Source organism: Giraffa tippelskirchi, chromosome 6 (genome assembly GCF_054371585.1).
Source record: "Giraffa tippelskirchi isolate mGirTip1 chromosome 6, T2T-mGirTip1v1.2.pri, whole genome shotgun sequence".
In the NCBI taxonomy this organism is placed as follows: Eukaryota; Metazoa; Chordata; class Mammalia; order Artiodactyla; family Giraffidae; genus Giraffa; species Giraffa tippelskirchi.
Window position 1 is genome coordinate 115,212,923 of NC_137280.1, and position 23,032 is coordinate 115,235,954.

General features: G+C 40.6%; 1 protein-coding gene across 1 annotated transcript; it reads left to right on the forward strand.

Moving 5' to 3' along the window:
* Positions 1-2,182: 2,182 nt before the first annotated feature.
* LOC145510580 (olfactory receptor 2V2) lies at positions 2,183-3,121 on the forward strand. Its single transcript, XM_081502193.1, has one exon. It carries the CDS (start codon positions 2,183-2,185, stop codon positions 3,119-3,121), a length of 939 nt encoding a protein of 312 aa, XP_081358319.1.
* The last annotated feature ends 19,911 nt before the right edge of the window (positions 3,122-23,032 follow it).

The window sequence follows — 23,032 nt, forward strand, 5'->3', positions numbered from 1 at the left end:
AGACAAGGTAACTTGCCCTTCTAAGAATATTTTTGCACAAGAACAGCATGATGTGATATAAACTTTCCAGAACTTATAAAGGCCTATTCTTAAGTCTTGGTTCCACATTTTCTAACCTTGCAACTTCAGGCAATCCAGCCAACTCCTCAGAATCTCAATTTTCTCATCTATAAAAAAGGGTCTATCATTAAAAAAATACCACTCTACCTTCGTTGCAGGATCACTGTTGAGAGCAAATGAAACATAAATGTGAGCACTGCGGGGTGCAACAGATGAATTTATTTTTACGGATTATGTATTGCCTGACACTAGAACCAGGCAGAGAGACCTCATCCAATGAGAGATAGACAACAAACTTAACACCCTTGATTCTTTATTCTCTAGGCAAATTACAAATCACCATATTTCTTAATGATGAGATCACTTGTTAACATTAATGAGTCCAGTCTATTTATATCAACGGTTAAAATTTGAGGTGGAATGTGAATGGTTATGGTACACAACCTCTAAGATGGTCTCAATGATATTCATACCCTGTGTGTCCCTCTCCCAGTAACTGGGGGCTGGATTTAATGACTCACTAATAATGAACAGAATTCAGCAGAGCTCATGGGATGTCATTTCCAATATTTGGTTATAAAACTATGGCTTCTATCTAGGGTGCTTGTGCTCTCACTCTCTCTTGCACCATTCACCCTGGAAGAAGTCAACTGCCATACTGTGAAGCAGCCCTGTGAAAAGGGAGCAAGGCCTAACACAGCCACGTGAGTGACCTTGGAGTAGAACCTCCTCCACACATGTCTTGAGAAGACTACAGCCTGGCTAACAGTTTCAGGGTAACCTCATGTGAAACCTTTTATGTCAGAGACAACTAAGTTGCACCCTCATTTCTGGCCCACAGAAACTTTGAAATAATCATTGTTTCCTATATTATTTCAAGTTGTAAATTTGGAGTTATTTGCTACATGGAACTATACAGTTAATAAAAATTTAAAGAGAAAAATCTGCACTGCTTTGCTACTGATAGAGCCATGAAAATGCCTGCCTTGGATGTATAGCCCTGGATGGACAAAGCAACAGGTGGTATTTGAAGGTGACTGATAACCTAGAAGGGTGGGATGGATGGGCGGTGGGAGGGAGGTTCAAGAAGGAGGGAAACATATATATACATATAGCTGGTTCGTGCTGATGTTATCCTCCAATTAAAAATACATAATTTTTTTTAAAAAGAAGGTGGCTGATGAGAGAGAAGAGGGTGAAATCTAAAAGCTGGAAATGACTTTGAAAACGAAGACAAGGTTATCCTGGTGAGAACATGAGGACAACAACAAAGTTGTGGTCAGAATATTATAATGCTTTTCATTCAGTTGCTTATAATCATTTATTTTCCTTGGGTTCAGATATTACCACTATCATCAAGGCAGTGTTATCTTTTTAAATATGCACAATTTTTATTTCTTGATTTGAAATTTGAATTTGTCAGTGTAAAATCAGGACAAGTCTCTGGTTCCCTTCCATATAACATATTTAGAAAAAAAAAAAATTCCTGTCCAAAATCAAGAGAAATCCAATTTTCTTTGATGTGTTCCAAATAAATTAATTAGAAATTTTATCAGACTGTGAGTAAATGGTTCAATCCATGTGGAAGACATTAGTTATAAAGATTTTACAAGAAAGCTCTTGGATTTCTACTGAGGATAACTGAGGGTATTACTTTGAATTCTTATCAGCCAACTTTTATCGAGGCCCTGATCCTGGGGTTATTTTAAAAATTTCATTGCAACTGAAGACCACACTGTTGTTGTTTTTTTTTTTTAAAGTATAGTTGCTGTACAGGTGTACAATATAGTGATTCATGATTTTTAAAGATTATATACATTTGTAGTTATTATAAAATATTGGCTATATTTCCATGTTGCACAATATATCCTTGTAGTTTATTTTATACCTATAGTTTGTACTTCTCACTTTCCTACCCCTATATTGCCCCTCCTCCCTTCTCTCTCCCCACCTGTAACCACCAGTTTATTCTCTATATCTGACCACATTGTTCTTTTGAGGTTTGGGCACCAATCATTTCTTTTCCCCATTGGTCTTATGACTTTTCTGCCAATAAAGATATGTCAGTCAATTCAATAATTTTTGCCCGTGTTCTCAGGTGACCAGGAACATCAGCTGAGCCATGGAGATATGGTTGAATCAATCATCCGCAGATGACTTTGTCCTCCTAGGCATCTTTTCCCACAGTCCCACTGACCTTGTTCTATTCTCAGCAGTCATGATGGTCTTCATAGTGGCCCTCTGTGGGAATATCCTCCTCATCTTCGTGGATCCTCAACTTCATACACCCATGTACTTATTCCTTAGTCAGCTCTCCCTCATGGAACTCATGTTGGTTTGTACCAATGTGCCCAAGATGGTGGCCAACTTCCTGTCTGGCAGGAAGTCCATCTCCTTTGTGGGTTGTGGCATGCAAATTGGCCTTTTTGTCTGTCTTGTGGGCTCTGAAGGGCTCTTGCTAGGACTCATGGCTTATGACCGCTATGTGGCCATTAGCCACCCACTTCACTATCCCATCCTCATGAGTCAGAGGGTCTGTCTCCAAATTGTTGGGAGCTCCTGGGCCTTTGGAATAATAGATGGTTTGATCCAGATGGTGGTAGTAATGACATTTCCATACTGTGGCTTGAGGGAGGTGGACCGCTTCTTTTGTGAGATGTTATCCTTGTTAAAGTTGGCCTGTATAGACACATCCATTTTTGAGAATGTGATATTTGCTTGCTGTGTCTTCATGCTGTTTCTTCCCTTCTCCATCATTGTGGCCTCCTATGCTCGCCTCCTGAGAACTGTGCTCCACATGCACTCTGCTCAGGCTGTCAGAAAGGCTCTGGCCACATGTTCCTCCCACCTGACAGCTGTGTTCCTCTTCTATGGGGCAGCCATGTTCATCTATCTGAGACCTAAGCACTACCGGGCCCCAAGCCATGACAAGGTGGTATCTGTCTTCTACACAGTCCTTACTCCTATGCTGAACCCCCTCATTTATAGCTTAAGAAATCGGGAGGTGATGGGATCCCTGAGAAAAGGGTTGGACGATTGCAGGATTGTCAACCAGCACTGAAGAGTTAGGGTATTTTGTGCCTGACTCTGCCACTCCTGGCTTTGTGATGTTACATACATTTTCTATCTGAGTCTTGGTTTTCTCATTAATAATGAGGCTCATGACCCTGAAGTTTTCAGGAGGTGTCTTTTAAACTACAAAGTAATACTTTCTATCTCTGGTAAAACACCAGCTTCCCTCCTCTCAATCTTTTTGGATCATTTTTTTTTTTTTGGAAAATACATGGAAATGAAGTGCAGAACTTTGTAAGCTCAAGTACTGTGTATAAGTAGGCTCTGGGGTTGCTATTACTTAGCATTTAAAACTGGATTTACTTCTACAGTCAGAGAATGCCTCAAGCTGAACTCCTTTACTGTTTTTTTGAATTTATTGAAGTATAGTTGATTTACAAAGTTGTGTCAATTTCTGCTGTACAGTCAAGTGATTCAGTTATACATGTGTGTACACACACATATATATACATGTATATATATGTTCTTTTTCATTATGGTTTATTACAGGATAATGAACATAGTTCCCTGTGCTGTACAGTGGGATCTTGTTGTAAATCCACTCTATATAATAGTTCGCATCTGCTAATTCCAAACTCCTAATCCATGTCTCACTCTCTCCCTCTCCTCCAAGGCAACCACAAGTCTGTTATATATATATGTTTGTTATATATATATGTGGACATGAGTTTGAGCAAGCTCCGGGAGTTGGTGATAGGCAGGGAGGCCTGGTGTGCTGCAGTTCATGGGGTCACCAAGAGTCAGACCCGACTGAAAGACTGAAATGAACTGGACCTATATATATATAGATAGATAGATAGATAGAAAGAGAGAGAGAGAACAAGAACTCCTTAACTCTTACTGCTAATCCCTACCACTGATTTATAGCCTACTATGTACCAGGCACATATATTCTTTATGAGTATACATAGATATCAATTTTTTCCTATTAATATATTGTCTCACGCTAGTGTCTTTGATGAAATGCTTCTAGATGACCAAATAAAGCTAATAAAATCTCAGTCTTCACCCTATGTAACTGAGAACTTTATAAAGATTTCTTAGAGTCATATTCTTCAAGAATAAAGTGAGATTCATGAGGAAAGTGGTAAATATTGGTTCATTTGTATATTCACAGTGCCTGACACATAGAAAAGTCATTTTTAAGTGCTGTGTATATAAAATCCTCCAACAAAATTGTCACTTTTTATTTTAGTTTCTAAAATAGCAAAGTTGACTATACTATTTCTCCTTTGGGAGATTAAGAAGAAATAAATGAGAGAATTAGATCTGTTATTTGTAATCTTATTTTTGAACGTTTTTAATTGAACTATTGGTATTACTTGTATCCACCTAGCTAAACTCTATACCAATTCTTGTACACATTTGCAATAAAATTATCTTTACCTGGAACAAAATGCTTTTGTTGTATGCACAGAGAAAAAAGAGGACAGAACTGGGTTCTGGAAGTTGGACCAAACCACAGGGAGATATTTGCTGTTTTCTGTTTCCAGGCTTGGAGAGAATGGGAGGCACTAATAGTAACTACAATCCTGAGAATCTGCCAGGGAGAAATGACCTGATTGTCTACTCAGTTTAATATCACTACAAACATTTCATAGTGAACAACATTACATCCCTTTTGCAGGCCAGGAAACTGGGGCTTAGACTGGTGAAGTCCCTTGCTCTTACTCCCCAGTTTTCCTCTCCATGTCCCCCTAGGAGATTGTTTGCTGGAGCAGCTGAGAACAGAGAACTTTGCAAAGAGGTTTCCTTCCCTTGGAGTTTAATTTGCAGACTGGAGACAAAGATATGGCAGAGGAGGGGTCTCCAGGGATTTGTGAAAACAGAAGCAACTTTCCTTAGTCACATCAAAGAGGAGAGCAATGAGTGGCAGCAAGGAGTGGCAGAGAATAAAATTTCTCAGCCAAAAGCTAGACCTGACCCAGCCATGGGTCTCTTTCTCAGGTGAGACCACTCCACTGACTCCCAGTGACAGGTCTCTCCCCTCTTGGTCCAGCCCTCTCCCACACTTCTTCTCTGATGGATGAATGTTTTCTCTGTGTAATAACTTTTGTTTCTGGAAAACATTTTCTTCTTAATATTTATTTATTTACTGATATTATATATACCATGATTCATATATACATACACACATATTCTTTTTTCAGATTATTTTCCCTCATCAGTTAGTACAAAATACTGAGTATAGTTTCATTTGCTATGCAGTAGATCTTGCTGTTTATCTATTTTATAAACAGTAAGGTGAATATATTACTCTCAAAACTCTAATTTATCCCTCCCCCAGTCTTCCCCTTTGGTAACCATAAATTTGTTTTCTATGTCTGTGAGTCTGTGTCTGTTTTGTAAATAAGTTCACTTGAATCATTTTTTAGATTCCACATATAAGTGATATGATATTTGTCTTTGGCTTCCTTTACTTTAATATGATAATCTCTAGGTCCAACCATGTTGCTGCAAATGACATTATTTCATTCTTCTTATGGCTGGGTAGTATTCCATTGTGGACATGTACCACATTTTTGTCCATTCATTCAATTGCAAACTCAAACAAAAGGGGTTAATTTTTGCTCACTGTTTTTCTGATAGCTATCAGCAAGTGGTCAAAAAATAAAAACATATTCTCAAGCATTGCAGCTACTAAAAAGAATAATTGACTAGCTATATACAACACAGAGACTGAACCAAACTTCAGCTCAGTTCAGTCGCTCAGTCGTGTCTGACCCCATGGACAGCAGCACGCTAGCCTTCCCTGTCCATCACTAACTCCTGGAGCTTGCTCAAACACATTTTCATTGAGTCAGTGATGCCATCCAACCATCTCATCATCTGTCATCCTCTTCTCTTCCCGCCTTCAACCTTTCTAGGGTCTTTTCCAGTGAGTCAGTTCTTCGCATCAGGTGGCCAAAGTATTGGAGTTTCAGCTTCAGCATCAGGCTTCCAATGAATATGCAGGACTGATTTCCCTTAGGATTGACTGGTTTGATCTCCTTGCAGTCCAAGGGACTCAAGAGTCTTCTCCAACACCACAGTTCAAAAGCATCAATTCTTTGGCACACAGCTTTCTTTATAGTCCAATTTTCATATACATACATGACTACTAGGAAAACCATAGCTTTGACTAGATGGACCTTTGATGGCAAAGTAATGTTTCTGCTTTTTAATATGGTGTCTAGGTTGATCATAGCTTTTCTTCCAAGGAGTAAGTGTCTTTTAATTTCATGGCTGCAGTCACCATCTGCAGTGACTTTGGAGCCCCCAAAAATAAAGTCTCTCACTTGGCCAAGTACAAAAACAAAGACACAAACATAAACACTGAGCACCAAAAAAGAAAAAAGGAAATTCAGCATATTACATCATCTTTGATTTAAACAGCCCATGACACTGATGTATATTCTTCAACAGATTGCCCCACCAGCAGGATTTCTTCTCCAACCCCAGAAAACAAAAGAAGGAAAAGAGATCCATAAGTCTCAGAATGAGAGGGGTAGGAGAATGAGTGAAATGTCATTCTTCTCCTCTTTCCTATGGTGGATCCCTAAGCTCCCAATCAGGCCTGAGCTAGGCAGGGGCCATGTGAAAATTTTGGATTGGCTGGGAGATCTAAGCTGTGACCTGTATCAGGCTGAATCATAGCTTACCTGAAAGCTAGTCTTTATTAACTAAATGGGATGAGACTTAACCTAAAGCTGCCCAGAGAGCTCTGGTATCAGTCTTAGCTCCATAAAACACAGAGAAAGATTTTCCAGGAGTGAATGTAGTCCCAGCTAAACATAAAGCTGTTTCTTGGCTGTAGGCAATTAAGTTTCACCTGATCACTCTGTAGGTAAAATAAATAGTAACCTAACAGAGTTCCCAGGGCTTCCCAGGTAGCACTAGTGGTAAAGAACCCGCCTACCAATGCAGGAGACCTAAGAGACACAGGTTCGATCCCTGGGTCGGAAAGATTCCCTGAAGGAAGAAATGGCAACCCACTCCAGTATTCTTGCCTGGAGAATCCCCCTGGACAGAGGAGCCTGGCGGGCTACAGTCCACAGGGTCACAAAGAGTTGGACATGACTAAAGCAACTGAGCCTGCATGCATAACAGATTTCACATTGTAGAATAGAATAATTGCCAATTATATAGATAACCTCAGATATGCAAAGGATAACACTCTAATGGCAGAAAGTGAAGAGGAACCAAAGAGCCTCTTGATAGAGGTGAAAAGCTGGCTTAAAACTCAACATTCAAAAAACTAAGATCATGGCTTCCTGACCTTCATGGCAGATAGATGGGGGAAAAGTGAAGACAGTGACAGATTTTATTTTCTTGGGCTCCAAAAGCACAGCAGATGGTGACTGCAGCCATGAAATTAAAAACGTTTACTCCTTGGAAGGAAAGCTATGCCACACAGAGACAGCATGTTAAAAAGCAGAGATAGCACTCTGCCTACAAAGGTACATGTAGTCAAAGCTATGGTTTTTCCCACAGTCATGTATGTATGTGAGAGTTGGAACATAAAGAAGATTGAGTGCTGAAGAACTGATGCGTTTGAATTGTGGTGCTGGAGAAGACTCTTGGGAGTCCCTTGGACAGCAAGGAGATCTAATCGGTCAACCCTAAAGGAAATCAACCCTGCGTGTTCATGTGTTCATGGGAAGGACTGATACTGAAGCTGAAGCTCCCATTTTTTGGCTACCTGATGATGCAAAGAGCCAACTCATTGGAAAAGACCCTAATTCTGGGAAAGACTGAAGGCAGGAGAAGGGAGTGGCAGCGGATGAGAAGGTTAGATAGCATCACTGACTCAATGGACATGAGTTTGAGCAAACTCTGGGAGATAGTGAAGGAGAGGGGAGCCTGGTGTGCTGCAGTCCATGGGGTTGCAAAGAGCCAGACATAACTTAGTGACTGAAAAACGAACAACAGACAATAGAATGCAAGAGATAACAAAAGCTGAAGGGATGTGGAGTGAATCTTTGGAGGGTAAGAATAGTAACAATGAGATTTAGATGGGTCTTTACAGAAAAAAATTTCAATAAAAAAAGACAAAGCAGGCCGAGTAACTTCCAGTGGGAGATTAACTTGAACAAAGAGTATGGAGGTGTGAAAACACCAGGTACTTATGGGGGAACCGGCATAGGTCACCAGGTAGTGCAGAGTGAGCAGAGGAGGTTAAAACAGAAAGCGTGAATTGACTCTAAGGGGTTTCCTCAGAAGCCACTTTATTCTGCATGGCACTAGTCTGACAGAGGCCTATTTTTTTCCTACGTCCCTCTCTCTCCATCTCCCTGTGTCTTCCCAGGTCTTCTTTCAATCATCTTCTCTCAGCCCTCTAAACTAATCTGTCCTATCTGTATATCAGCTCCAACTGAAAGCCTCAAGAACTTTGTATGGCGGGTAAAACATGTTTTATTGTTTTTGTGAAAATAAAACCAGTCATATAAGGAACTCTGCTCAATCTTGTGCAACAACCTAAATGGGAAAAGAATTTGAAAAAAAGAATAAATACATGTATATGTATAACTGAATCACTTTGCTGCACACCTGAAACTAACACATTGTTAATCAACAATACTCAATATAAAATAAAATAGCCAGGACATAGAAGCAGCCTAAATGGCCATCAACAGAGGAATGGATAAATAAGATGTGGTACATATATAAAATGGAATATTTGTTTTGCTGTTTGTTGATTAGCAACAGTCATGTTCAACTCTTTTGTGACCTTATGAACTGTAGCCCACCAGACTCTTCTGTTCATGGGATTTTCCAGGCAAGAATATTGGAGTTAGTGGCCATTTCCTTTTCTAGTAGATCTTCTTGATCCAGGGATCAAACCCTTGTCTCTTGCATTGGTGGCTGATTCTTTACCACTGAGCTACCAAGGAAGCCCAAAATGGAATATTACTCAGCCACAAAAAGGAACAAAATTGTGGCATTTGCAGAGATGTGGATGGACCTAGAGTCTGTCATGCACAGTGAAGTAAGTCAGAAAGAGAAAAACAAATTTTGTATAATATCACTTATATGTGGAACCCACAAAAATGATACAGATGAACTTATTTGAAAAGCAGAAATAGAGACAGACATAGAGAACAAACGTATGGATACAAACAGGAAAAAGGGGTGGTGGTATAAATTAAAAGATTGGGATTGACATATACATACTACTATGTATAAAATAGATAACTAATGACAACCTACTGTATATCACAAGGAACTCTACTCAATGCTCTATGGTGGCCTAAATGAGTGAAAGTGAAAGTCACTCAGTCATGTCTGATTCTTTGCAACCCCATGGACTGTATAGTCCATGAAATTCTGCAGGCCAGAATACTGGAGTGGGTAGCCTTTCCCTTCTCCAGGGGATCTTCCCAACCCAGGGATCAAACCCAGGTCTCCCACATTGCAGGCAGATTCTTTACCAGCTGAGCCACCAGGGAAGGAAAAGAAGAGGTATGTGTATACATATAGCTGATTCACTTTACTGTACAGAAGCAACTGACACAACATTGTAAAACAACTATAATCCAATAAAAATTAATTTTAAAACTAAAATGAAAGACTAAAAAACAGTCATACACCAAAGAGTTAAAAGAAAGACAGAAATTAATGGCCTGATCATTTGATTTCCAATGAACTGGTCATTTTGAAAATCCATCTACTTCCATGGGACATAAAGCCAAAGTCAAAGTGACTATTTAAATTATCATCCAACCTGGGACACCCCCGAGAGTGAAAGGAAGTGCTGTCCATGATTATACTGAGATGACAGACATAATAATTAGACCACAGGAAACTGGTAATGGCAGTAAGCTCACAGAAATATCTGACAGAGTATATGGGAAGACATCCAGCTTCCACAGTATCATCTGACTCTAGTGAAGGTAGGTGCTCTTTCCTTCTCACTTGGTTGTAAAACTTAAGGGCCAGGACTGGGTTAAGGCTTCACTTTTGATTCAAGCACAGCTCACCAAGCTCTTGCATATCACTGGCCCTCAGTCAGTGTGGGCTGATTTTATGGGACAGGTGAAGAACAAGTGTGGATGGCAGGGAGATGGTCACGGGTAGAGATTCCATGTGGACCCTGGAGGTCACTGAGTAACCATTGGTATATGTTTGTGGTGGGAGTAGAACACCAAGGAATTTGCCCCTCATTCCTGTGCCCTGGCTGTCCTGTGCCCCTCTCATGACCAAGTTTCCTCACACTGTCCCCACTGCCCTTTCCTGTGGTCCTGTCCCCAAGCTCCCTGTTTGAGTTTCTTTAATTGCAAGCTTGGGAGCTCCTATTCTTGGGTTGGAGTTTAAGGGCTCCCCTGGGAGTGGACAGTATTACCTTCCTCACTCAGGTTCTGTGTTAAGTACCTCATGGGCAGTGGGAGACAGTTCTGCAACCCAGCCTGGGAGGCAACCTATGGCAGGTGGACAGACATCAGAGGGTGAGCTCAGATACATAGATACTGACTCTGTTTCCATCTGCCCAACACCATCTCCTTGACTAAGTCCATTTTTCCCTTTCCTTTTTGCTGAGCAGAGACTGTTGTCTGTCTGAGCCTCACTGCCTAAGCTAGGAAGTTGCAGGGAGCCTGAGGGTGACAAGGACACCCACAGCCTGGCTGAGAGGTTGGTGGAGGCTGAGAAAGGAGGTCAGAGCTGGGAGGCTCCTCCCTGTCCTCTCTGACTTCATAACTGCAAACATACAAGAGGAGGACAATAAAATGAATTTGATGCTGAAATCTTCACAGGGGACCTGCTGAATACTTTTTTCTTCCAGGGAATCCACTTGAAGGTTAGTGAGGGTCTTTCTCCTGTCACCCACCCCTATCTTTCTTGCAGTTTCTGTTGCTGATTGCTACCTTTTTTGCCCCATTTTTATTTTCTTATCAGAATTTCTTCATCTTGTTTCCTCAAGCAGAGGTGACTTTTTTATTTTTTTAAAGAAGGGTAGGCATTCACTGGAGAAGGCAATGGCAACCCGCTCCAGTACTCTTGCCTGGAAAATCCCATGGACAGAGGAGCCTGGTAGGCTGCAGTCCATGCAGTCGCGAAGAGTCGGACACGACTGAGGAACTTCACTTTCACTTTTCACTTTCATGCATTGGAGAAGGAAATGGCAACTCACTCCAGTGTTTTTGCCTGGAGAATCCCAGGGACGGCGGAGCCTGCTGGGCTGCCATCTATGGGGTCGCACAGAGTCGGACACGACTAAAGCGACTTAGCAGCAGCAGCAGCAGGCACTCACTATGTAAATAATAGTATGTCTTTCCTCAGCCTTTTTTTCTAGTGTTCTTTCTTTGATCTACTTCTCTTTTTCTTTCCTTGATTTCTCATTGTTTTTTTCATTTCCTCTTTCTGTGTGGATTGGGGTGCTCAGCAAAGGGTTCCTAAGTGGAAGAGTGGTCTAAAGCAGGAAGACAAAAGGTGAGTGGGGAAGGGGCTGAAGGGGATGGCTGGTGTGAGACATAGAGTCAACCCATCCCTGACAGAATATCACAGACACAAGATTTCTTCTTTACAGTGTCATTTCTAGGAAGAAAAGTAGACAGTAACTAAAATCTTAGGGAAAGGATTTTTCAGTTTTAAAGAAATTTAACACCCAGAGAAAGGGATGAAGTTAGAGAGCAGAAAAAGATAAGCATGAGAAGTGCTACACTAGTTTCTTGAGGGATCTGCATATTATAATTAATCATTCAACAGTACTTACTGAGAACATAATATATGCCAGCCACTATGCTAGAAACCAGAGATCACCCTGTTGGAAAAAGTGGCATAAAGAACATAGGTTTTATTTGGAGAAGAGGTAAACAAACAAACAAATCCATATGAATAAAATGTAGCACAGCCAAGCCATTGGCATATCATAAGCACAAGAGTGATATCATCTTGAGTGACTTAAGTTTCAGGTTATGGTTTAACCCTCTGATTGTTGAGTGGAGAAACAAAGACATCTTATGCAACCTAAGGAGTGCATTCTTGGGTCAATGAATGTGATGTGGGAGGGCACAGAGGAAGGGATCACCTGGTGTATGAGGACCATCAGGGCATCTTCATAGCAGAAGCAAATCTGAGTTGAACCCTGAAAAACAACAATGTTTTCAGAGGAATAGTTTGAAGGATGATATGCCAGATGAATGGAACAGCATGTGTAAAATCAAAAGGAGCAAAGAAAAGTAGTGTTAGGCAAGCTGCAGATGTAAGTTCAGGTGGAGTGTAAGGCTCACCTAAGAGGTGGTTTAGCACAAAAAGCTGGAAAGGGAAAGCAAACCACATAAATCTTCAATGGGATAGAGGGAAATCTCTGCTCACAGTCTTGAGGAGTGAAGTGATCACAGAGAGGTACACTGTGAAGTGCCTGTGGCTTGTGGTGACAAAGAGGCACTCAGGATGGAGATATTGCATGAATGCTGGCAAAAGTGTGATACTCAGAAGACAGTGGAAATGCAAGGGATGAAAATAGAGGCCAGGTATAAAAAGCAAGAGTCTCCATTAAGGGCACATTGACAGAAACAGGAAAGGGATTAGATTAGGGTGCATGGGGCATCCAACATGGATCATTTTGAGCTTGAATAATTGGGACAGTGGTATTATTTTAAAGAAATAAGATAAGAGAAGGAGATATTACTTTTTTAGGATATGCAGATGGGAGTAACAGTTGGGTTGTTTTTTGTTTAAGTATCAGGAATTGTATATATTCTGCAGGGAACTGGAAATCTAGGGTTGAGAATGGGGATGAGGGTCTGGGATCCAGTAGAAATTTTGGTGTCCATTGGAGAGACAGGCAGGCAGATGGATTCTTGACTCTTCCACCTCACTCTACTAATCATCACCTCAGTGTATTTCCCCAAGTTTCACAGGGTCATAAATGTAAATGTAATTTCACTTAGGTCAGGGGAATTCTGTTTATACTAACCAACTCACAAGATGGGAATTTAATAACCATAAGTGATCCTGCATTCATCTGTGATGAGAACTATATCTGACAGGAAACAAGTATTGTTCTTGAACAAAAGGATCTCCAGTTCTTAGAGACCGTATTATGGATCTGAAGGATGCTGGGTAAACAAAGAATAAGAGAAAGGTGAAAATAGAAGCTCCTAAATAATAATTTTTCCAAGATTAGACAGCTTCTCCTTGTGAAGACATTTTTGCTCAAAAACAGCATGATGTGATTTAAATTTTCCAGAATTTTCCATCTCATGTTTTGGTTTTGCATTTACTAGCCATGCAAACATGGGCAAACTGACTAGTTTGATCTCCTTGCTGTCCAAAGGACTCTCAAGAGTCTTCTCCAGCACCATAATTCAAACCTAGACAGTGTAATAAAAAGCAGAGACATCACTTTGCTGACAAATGTCTGCATAGTCAAAGCTATGGTTTGTCCGGTAGTCATGTATGGAGGTGAGTTGGATCATGAAGAAGTCAGAACGCTAAAGAAATGATGCTTTTGAATTGTGGTGCTGGAGAAGACTCTTGAGAGTCCCTTGGACTGCAAGGAGATCCAACCAGTCAATCCTAAAGGAAACTAATCCTGAATATTCGTTGGAAGGACTGACTGATGCTGAAGCTGAAGTTCCAATACTTTGACCACCTGATGTGAAGAGCCAACTCATAGGAAAAGACCCTGATGATGGGAAAGACTGAAGGCAGGAGGAGAAGGGGATGTCAGAGGATGAGATGGTTTGACGATATCATTGACTCAATGGACAAGAGTTTGAGCAAACTCCGGGAGATGGTGAAGAACAAGGAAGCCTGGCATGCTGCAGTCCATGGGGTAACAAAGAGTCAGATATGGCTGAGTTTGTCATAGCTTTCCTTCCAGGGAGCAAGCGTCTTTTAATTTCATGGCTGCAGTCACCACCTGCAGTGATTTTGGGGCCAAAGAAAATAAAATCTGTCACTGTTTCCACTTTTTCCCTTTCTGTTTGCCATGAAGTGATGGGACCAGATGCCACAATCTTAATTTTCTGATGTTGAGCTTCAAGCTAGCTTTTTCACTCTCCTCTTTCACCCTCAAGAAACTCTTTAGCTCCTCTTCACTTTTTACCATTAGAGTTGTATTATCTGCATATCTGAGGTTGTTGATATTTCTCCTGGCAATCTTGATTCCAGCTCGTGATTCATCTAGTCTGACTTTTCACATGATGTACTCTGCATATAAGTTAAATAAACAGAGTGACAATAAAGAGGTTTGTCATACTCCTCTCCCAATTTTGAACCAGTAAATTGTTCGATGTATGGTTCTAACTGTTGCTTCTTAACCCACATATAGGTCTCTCAGGAGACAGGTTAAGGTAGTCTGGTATTCCCATCTCTTTAAGAATTTTCCACAGTTTGTTGTGATCCACACCATCAAAGGCTTTACTGTAGTCAATGAAGCAGAATTAGATGTTTTTCTGGAACTCCCTTGCTTTCTCCATGATTCAGTGAATTTTGGCACTTTGACCTCTGGTTCCTCTGTCTTTTCTAAACCCAGCTTGTACATCTGAAATTTCTCAGTTCACATAGTGCTGAAGCCTAGCTTGAAGGATTTTGACCATAACATTGCTAGCATGTGAAATGAGTACAATTGTACATTGGTTTGAAGATTCTTTGATATTGCCCTTCTTTGGGACTGGAGTGAAAACTGACTTCTTCCAATACTGTGGTCACTGCTGAGTTTTCTATATTTTCTGACATTGAGTACAACACTTTAGCAGCAGCATCTTTTAGGATTTTAAATAGATCAGCTGGAATTTCATCATCTCCTCTAGCTTTGTTCATAGTAATGCTTCCTAAGGTCCACTTGATATCACACCAGGATGTCTGGTTCTAGATGAATGACCACACCATTATGACTATCTGGGTCATTAAGACCTCTTTTGTATAGTTCTTCTGTGTATTCTTGCCACCTCTTCTTAATTTCTTCTGCTTCTGTTAGGTCCTTACCATTTCTGTACTTTATTATGCCAATCCTTGCATGAAATGTTCTCTTGATATCTCCAATTTTCTTGAAGAGATCTCTAGTTTTTCCCATTGTGTTACTTTCCTCTGTTTCTTTGCACTGTTTATTTAAGAAGGCCTTATCTCTCCTTGCTATTCTCTGGAACTCTACATTCAGTTGAATATATCTTTCCCTTTCTCCCTTGCTTTTTGCTTCTCTTCTTTTTTTTTTTTTTTTTTTTTTTGCTTCTCTTCTTTGCTCAGTTATTTGTAAAGCTTCCTCAGACAACTACTTTGCCTTCTTGCATTTCTTTTTACTTGGGCATGGTTTTGGTCACTGCCTCCTGTACAGTGTTACATACCTCCAACCATAGTTCTTCTGGCACTCTCTCTACCAGATCTAATCCCTTGAAACTATTCATTACCTCCACTGTATAATCATAAGGGGATTGATTTAGATCATACCTAAATGGCCTAGTGGTTTTCTCTCCTCTCTTTAATTTAAACCTGAATTTGGCAATAAGGAGCTCATGATCTGAGCCAAAGTCAGCTCCAAGTCTTATTATTTGCTGAATGTATAGAGCTTCTCCATCTTCCGCTGCAAAGAATATAATCAACCTGATTTCAGTATTGACCATCTGGTGATGTCCATGTGTAGAGTCGTCTCTTGGGTTGTTTGAAAAGGGTGTTTGCTATGACCAGGGGATTCTCTTGGAAAACCTCTGATAGCCTTTGTCCTGCTTCATTTTGTGCTCCAAGGCCAAACTTACCTGTTATTCAGGGTATCTTTTGAGTTCCTACTTTGCATCCCTATGATGAAAAGGGCATTTTTCTGTGTGTGTTAGTTCTAAAAGGTGTTGTCAATCTTCATAGAACTGGTCAACTTCAGGTTCTTTGGCATTAGGGGTTGAGACATAGACTTGGATTACTGTAATGCTGAATGGTTTGCCTTGGAAATGAACCGAGATTATTCTGTCATTTTTGAGATTGCACCTAAGTACTGTATTTTGGACTCTTTTGTTGACTATGAGGGCTACTGCATTTCTTCTAGGGGATTTTTGCCTACAGTAGTTGATGTAATGGTCATCTGAATTAAATCAGACCATGCTTGTACATTTTAGTTCACTGAGTCTTAAGATGTCAATGTCACTCTTGCCTTCACCTGCTTGACCACTTCCAATTTAACTTGATTCATGGAACTAACATTTCAGATTCCTATGCAATATTGTTCTTTACAGAATCAGGCTTTACTTTTACCACCATACATATCCACAGCTGAACATCATTCCCACTTTAGCCTAGACACTTCATTCTTTCTGGACCAATTAGTAACTGCCCTCAGTTCTTCCCTAGTAGCATACTAGACACTTTCTGACCCGCAGAGCTCATCTTCTGATGTCGTATCTTTTTGCCTTTTCATACTGTCCATGGGGTTCTCCAGACACAAATACTGGAGTCAGTTGCCATTTCCTTCTGCAGTGGACCATGTTTTGTCAGAACTCTTCACTATGACCCGTCTGTCTTGGGTGGCCCTGCCTGGCATGGCACATAACTTCACTGAGTTATGCAAGCCTGTTTGTGATGACTAGGCTGTGATCAATGAAGGGGCTTGCCGCATCCAGCACAGCGGATGAGAAAGACCTGAAACTCGGGTGAGCACGTAAGGAAAAGACAGACACATATAATTTGGCAAGAGGGAGTCAGAGGGCCCTCCTGCTGTCCGTGGCAGGAAGACCAGATGGCTCCTTTCAGCCTGCACTTTTATTGATAGAAATCATGTGAGATCATTAGGAAATAGCTATACTGGGAAGTTTGATCAGCACACCATAAAGCGGGATAAAGTTAAGGCTCAGCTGTTAATCAGAAATATCTTGCTTTGTTTCCATGGGAACAGATGCAGGGGCAGGCAGTGAAGCGGAGCAGAGAGCACGTCCCACCCCAAGTATGTCCTTTTGGCATGCTTACTAGAACAGTCAGGAGGATGCAGTCTGCCACACCCTTGAGTCATGGGGGCAGGTTCTGGTCTCTGCTCCACCAGGCTGCAACAGGGGCTTCTACCTTTCATTTATCTGTAACACTTTTGATATATTCATCAAATCTGAATGAGAGCCTATCCAAGTAGTGTATTCTTGGTGGAGGTTTTAACCTTTCATCACTTTAAATATAGCATGCTGCTCCCTTCTGGCCTGTAAAGTTTCTGCTGAAAGTCAGCAGATAGCCTAATGGGAGTTCCTTTATATGTAACGTGTTGCTTTTTCCTTGCTGCTTTTAATATTCACTCTTTATCCTTAATTTTTGCCATTTTAATAACAATGTGTCATGGAGTGGTCCTCTTAGGGTTGATTGTATTAGGGATCCTTTGTGCTTCCCGGGCTTGGATGTCTGTTTCTTTTCTAAGATTAGGGAAGTTTTCAGCTATTATATCTTCAAATATGTCCTCTACACTTTTTTTCTCTTCTTCTGGGGTTAGTACTGGCTCATTTGTGGGAGAACTGGATTCTGAAGTGGTTGTGGGGCAGGGATCTAGTGGATCCTGGATCTGATGTTGGCTTGTTTTGGTGTAGGGTCAGTTTCTGACATGGTTGGCTGTGGGTTCTTTTTTTTTTCATAATGGTATATATTTAATGGTGTTTATGATTATTTATTATAATTTTTAATTAATGTATTTATTTTAATTGAAGTCTAATTACAATATTGTAGTGGTTTTTGCCATACATTGACAGGTATCGGCCATGGGTGTACATGAGTCCCCCATCCTGAAACCCCCTCCCACCTCTGTCCCTGTCCCATCCCTCTGGGTGGTCCCAGTGCACTGGCTTTGAGTGTCCTGTTACATGCATCAAACTTGGACTGGTGATCTATTTCACATATGGTAATATACATGGTTCAATGCTATTCTCACAAATCATCCCACCCTTGCCTTCTGCCATAGAGTCCAAAAGTCCGTTCTTTATATCTGTGTCTCTTTTGCTGTCTTGCATATAGAGTTATCGTTACCATCTTTCCAAATTCTATATATATGCATTAATATACTGTATTGGTGTTTTTCTTTCTGACTTACTTCACTCTGTATAATAGGCTCCGGTTTCATCCACCACATTAGAACTGATTCAAATGCATTCTTTTTAATAGCTGAATAATATTCCATTGTGCATATGTACCACAGCTTTCTTATCCATTCTTCTGCCAATGGACATCTAGGTTGCTTCCATGTCCTAGCTATTGTAAACAGTAGTGTGATGAACGTTGGAGTACATGCATTTCTTTCAATTCTGGTTTCCTCAGTGTGTATGCCCAGCAGTAGGATTGTTGGGTTGTATGGCAGTTCTATTTCCAATTTTTTAAGGAATCTCCACCCTGTTCTCCATAGTGGCTGTACTAGTTTGCATTCCCACCAACAGTGTAAGAGGGTTCCCTTTTCTTCGCACCCTCTCCAGCATTTACTGTTTGTAGACTTTTTGATAGCAGCCATTCTGACCAGCGTGAGATGGTACCTCACTGTGGTTTTGATTTGCATTTCTCTGATAATGAATGATGTTGAGCATCTTTTCATGTGTTTGTTAGCCACTTGTATGTCTTCTTTGAAGAAATGTCTCTTTAGTTCTTTGGCCCATTTTTTTATTGGGTCATTTATTTTTCTGGTATTGAGCTGCATGAGCTGCTTGTGTATTTTTGAGATTAATTCTTTGTCCGTTGCTTTGTTTGCTATTATTTTCTTCCATTCTGAAGGCTGTCTTTTCACCTTGCTTATAGTTTCTTTCATTGTGCAAAAGCTTTTAATTTTAATTAGATCCAATTTGTTTACTTTTGCTTTTATTTCCATTACTTTGGGAGGTGGGTCATAGAGGATCCTGCTGTGATTTATGTCAGAGAGTGTTTTGCCTATGTTTTCTTCTAGGAGTTTTATAGTTTCTGGTCTTACTCTTAGATCTTTAATCCATTTTGAGTTTGTTTTTGTGTATGGTGTTAGAAAGTGTTCTAGTTTCATTCTTTTGCAGATGGTTGACCAGTTTTCCCAGCATCACTTGCTAAAGAGATTGTCTTCTCTATTGTATATTTTTGCCTCCTTTGTCAAAGATAAGGTGTCCATAAGTGTGTGGATTTATCTCTGGGCTTTCTATTTTGTTCCATTGATCTATATTTCTGTCTTTATGTCAGTATCATACTGTCTTGATGACTGTAGCTTTGTAGTATAGTCTAAAGTCAGACAGGTTGATTCCTCCAGTTCCATTCTTCTTTCTCAAGATTGCTTTGGCTATTCAAGGTTTTTTGTGTTTCCACACAAATTGTGAAATTATTCGTTCTAGTTCTGTGAAAAATACCGTTGGTAGTTTGATAGGGATGGCATTGAATCTATAGATTGCTTTGGGTAGTATACTCATTTTCACTGTATTGATTCTTCTGATCCATGAACATGGTATATTTCTCCACCTATTTGTGTCATCTTTTATTTCTTTCATCAGTATTTTATAGTTTTCTATATATAGGTCTTTTGTTTCTTTAGGTAGATTTATTCCTAAGTATTTTATTCTTTTCATTGCAATGGTGAATGGAATTGTTTCCTTAATTTCTCTTTCTGTTCTTTCATTGTTAGTGTATAGGGATGTAAGGGATTTCTGTGTATTAATTTTATATCCTACAACTTTACTATATTCATTGATCAGCTCTAGTAATTTTCTGGTGGTGTCCTTAGGGTTTTCTATGTAGAGGATCATATCATCTGCAAACAGTGAGAGTTTTACTTCTTCTTTTCCAATCTGGATTCCTTTCATTTCTTTTTCTTCTCTGATTGCTGTGGCTAAAACTTCCAAAACTATGTTGAACAGTAGTGGTGAGAGTGGCCACCCTTGTTTTGTTCCTGACTTTAGGGGAAATGCTTTCAATTTTTTACAACTGAGGATAATGTTTGCTGTGGGTTTATCATATATGGCTTTTATTATGTTGAGGTATGTTCCTTCTACACTTGCTTTCTGGAGGGTTTTTTTTTTTTTTATCATAAATGGATGTTGAATTTTGTCAAAGGCTTTCTCTGCATCTATTGAGATAATCATATGGTTTTTATCTTTCAGTTTGTTAATGTGAGGTATCACACTGATTGATTTGCGAATATTGAAGAATCCTTGCATCCCTGGGATAAAGCCCACTTGGTCATGATGTATGATATTTTTAATATGTTGTTGGATTCTGTTTGCTAGAATTTTCTTAAGGATTTTTGCATCTGTGTTCATCAGTGATACTGGCCTGTAGTTTTCTTTTTTGGTGGCATCTTTGTCTGGTTTGGGTATTAGGGTGATGGTGGCCTCATAGAATGAGTTTGGCAGTTTACCTTCCTCTGCAATTTTCTGGAAGAGTTTGATTAGGATAGGTGTTGGCTCTTCTCTAAATTTTTGGTAGAATTCAACTGTGAAGTCTTATAGTCCTGGGCTTTTGTTTGTTGGAAGATTTTTTATTACAGTTTTAATTTCTGTGCTTGTGATGGGTCTGTTAAGATTGTCTATTTCTTCCTGGCTGTGAGTTCTAAAGTATCCCAGAACTGGTGCAGACCCAGGTGTCTAGGTTAGATACCAGGGCAGCTGGCTATCAAATCCAAAGTATCTCAGAGCTGGCATAGGTCTGTTTGTAAGTGTGGCCAAGGTTAGGGGGATCCTGAGGATGGTGTCAAACTGCTGGTGCATGGGGCTATGGCCCAGGGGATTCTGGGCCTAGTGCTGGCTCACTTGTAGGTGGAACCTGGTCTGAGGATCTCTGGCTAGAGAGCCCAGGTGTTCCAGCCCTCTGGCAAGTGGTACCAGATCCCAGGGTAGCTGACTGCAAGGCCCAGGGGATCTCAGAGCTGTGCTGACAAGCTGGTGAGTGGACTGGGTCCTGTCACAGCCAGCTGTGTGATTGCAATGATCCTGAGGCTGGTGTCTGCACACTTGGTAGCCATATCAGGATCCCAGATTCTCTGTCTGCAGAGCTCTAAGTTTCCACAGTTGGTGTGTTTGCCTGCTGGTGGGTGGGGCTGGGACCCAGAGGGTCCTGAAGCTGGTGCTTAACTGCTGATGGATGAGGTTGGTCATGGGGTTAATGCCAGCCCACTAGTGAACTGAACTGAGTCACAGAGTCTCTAGCTGCAGGACCCTAGGGGTTCCTGGGCTAGTGCCAGCACACTCATGTGTAGGGCCATGAGCTGGGCTGCCTGGTGGACATGGCCATGTCTCCTTGTAGCCATGGATTCAAGAGGTCTTAAGGCAGCCTGTCAATTGGTGGGTGGGGCCATGTCCCTGCCTGGCTAAGTGCTTGGCCTGAGATGTCCTAGTATTCGTGTAGACAGGCTGGTGGGTAGGGATGGGTCCTGATGCTAATAAGCTAGAGGGAGGATTCTGAAATGGTACTAGTCAGCATGAACTCCTAAAAGTGTCTTCCACCAGTGCTTATGTTCTCAAGGTGAGATCTAGTTGCTTCCTGCCTCTCCAGAGACTCTCCAACAACAGCAGGTTGATCTGACCCAGATTCTGATCAAATTACTGCATCTACCCTGGGTCCCAGAGTGTGTGAGATTTCTGGTGTACCCTTTAAGAGTGAAGTCTCTATTTCCCACAACCCTCTGTGACATCTGAAAGTAAACATTGATGGCCTTCAAAGCCAAATGTTCTGGAGGCTCACCTTCCTGGGGCAGGACCTGCAGGCTGAGGAGCCTAATGTGGGATTTAAACCTGTTACTCCTTGAGGAAAATCTTCACAGTTTTAATTATCCTCCCATTTATGGGTCATTCACCCCAGGGATTATGGTCTTGACTATATCATGAGTCATCCTCTCCTACTTGTCTCCTTATGGTTCCTTCTTTATATCTTTACTTGTAGAGTATCTTTCCTGCTAGATTCTGGTCTTCCTCATCAACAGTTGTTCTCTTAAAAGTTATTTCTTCAGTTGGTCATGAGGGGCGATGAGCTTAAGGGTCTCCCTACTCTGCCATCTTGTCCTGAACATCCCCACTCAGTAGTTTATAATTATTTATTCTTTTATTTGCCTTGGGTTCAGATATTGTGAATATCACCAAGGAAGCTTTATCATTTTATTAATAATATGCATTACTTCTTTTCTCAATTTGGTTTTTGTCCATGTAAAACCAGACCATATCTGTTCTTTTATACAATAAGATATTTAGAAAAAAATTCTGGACCAAATATCCAGGAAATATCTAGGAAAATCTCTTTTCATTGACATGTGCTGTGCTGTACTTGGTCACTCGGTTGCTACTCTTTGCAACCCCATGGACTGTAGCCTGCCAGGCTCCTTTCCATGGAATTTTCCCTGCAAGAACACTGGAGTGGGTTGCCATTTCCTTCTCCTTGATTTCAGCATCATTATACTAAAGTAGGATTACCTGCCCTTGATTTCAGCACCATTATACTAAAGCCCCGTTCCTGGAGTCAGTCAAGCTCACATTCTTCTTAAGAGGTTTGGGGACCAAGTCACTGCTTCTCCCTTGTGACTTTTCTGTCACTCCCAATATAATTGACAACAATCGCATCCAACTGCGACTCTTCCTTCTCATGTTGGACACTAGAGAGCCCTTCCTTTCTATATATATTTAAAGTACTGCAGAGTTGCTATCATAACAAAACTCTAAGAACAAAGAGAAAGATGTACAAACTAAAGATCAACTCATGCTTCATTCCCTTCCTTTTTATAATACATATAAATTATCTCTTAAGAATTAAATGATTCAAGCCCTGTTATACATAATTTACCAAGTCAACGTGGTCTCTGATAAAAGGCTCAGTGTAATATAGTAAAGCCAATACTTTGTCTGTCAAAGGAAATTGACCAAAGAGCCTATGAAAGATAAAATAATTCTTTCCATTCTTATTGGCACAGATACAACCCAATACAGTTATGCAGTCCAATTTTGTAAACTAGGAAGTTTCCTGTTGCTGTGTTGGGGATATGAAGGGTTGCCTGCTTCAATGTCCCAAAGCTTATGTTGTTAAACATTCATGAGTTACAAAC

Coding starts and splice junctions, on each gene's coding strand:
- LOC145510580 (XM_081502193.1), top strand. CDS start 2,183: ATGGAGATATGGTTGAATCAATCATCCGCAGATGACTTTGTCCTCCTA.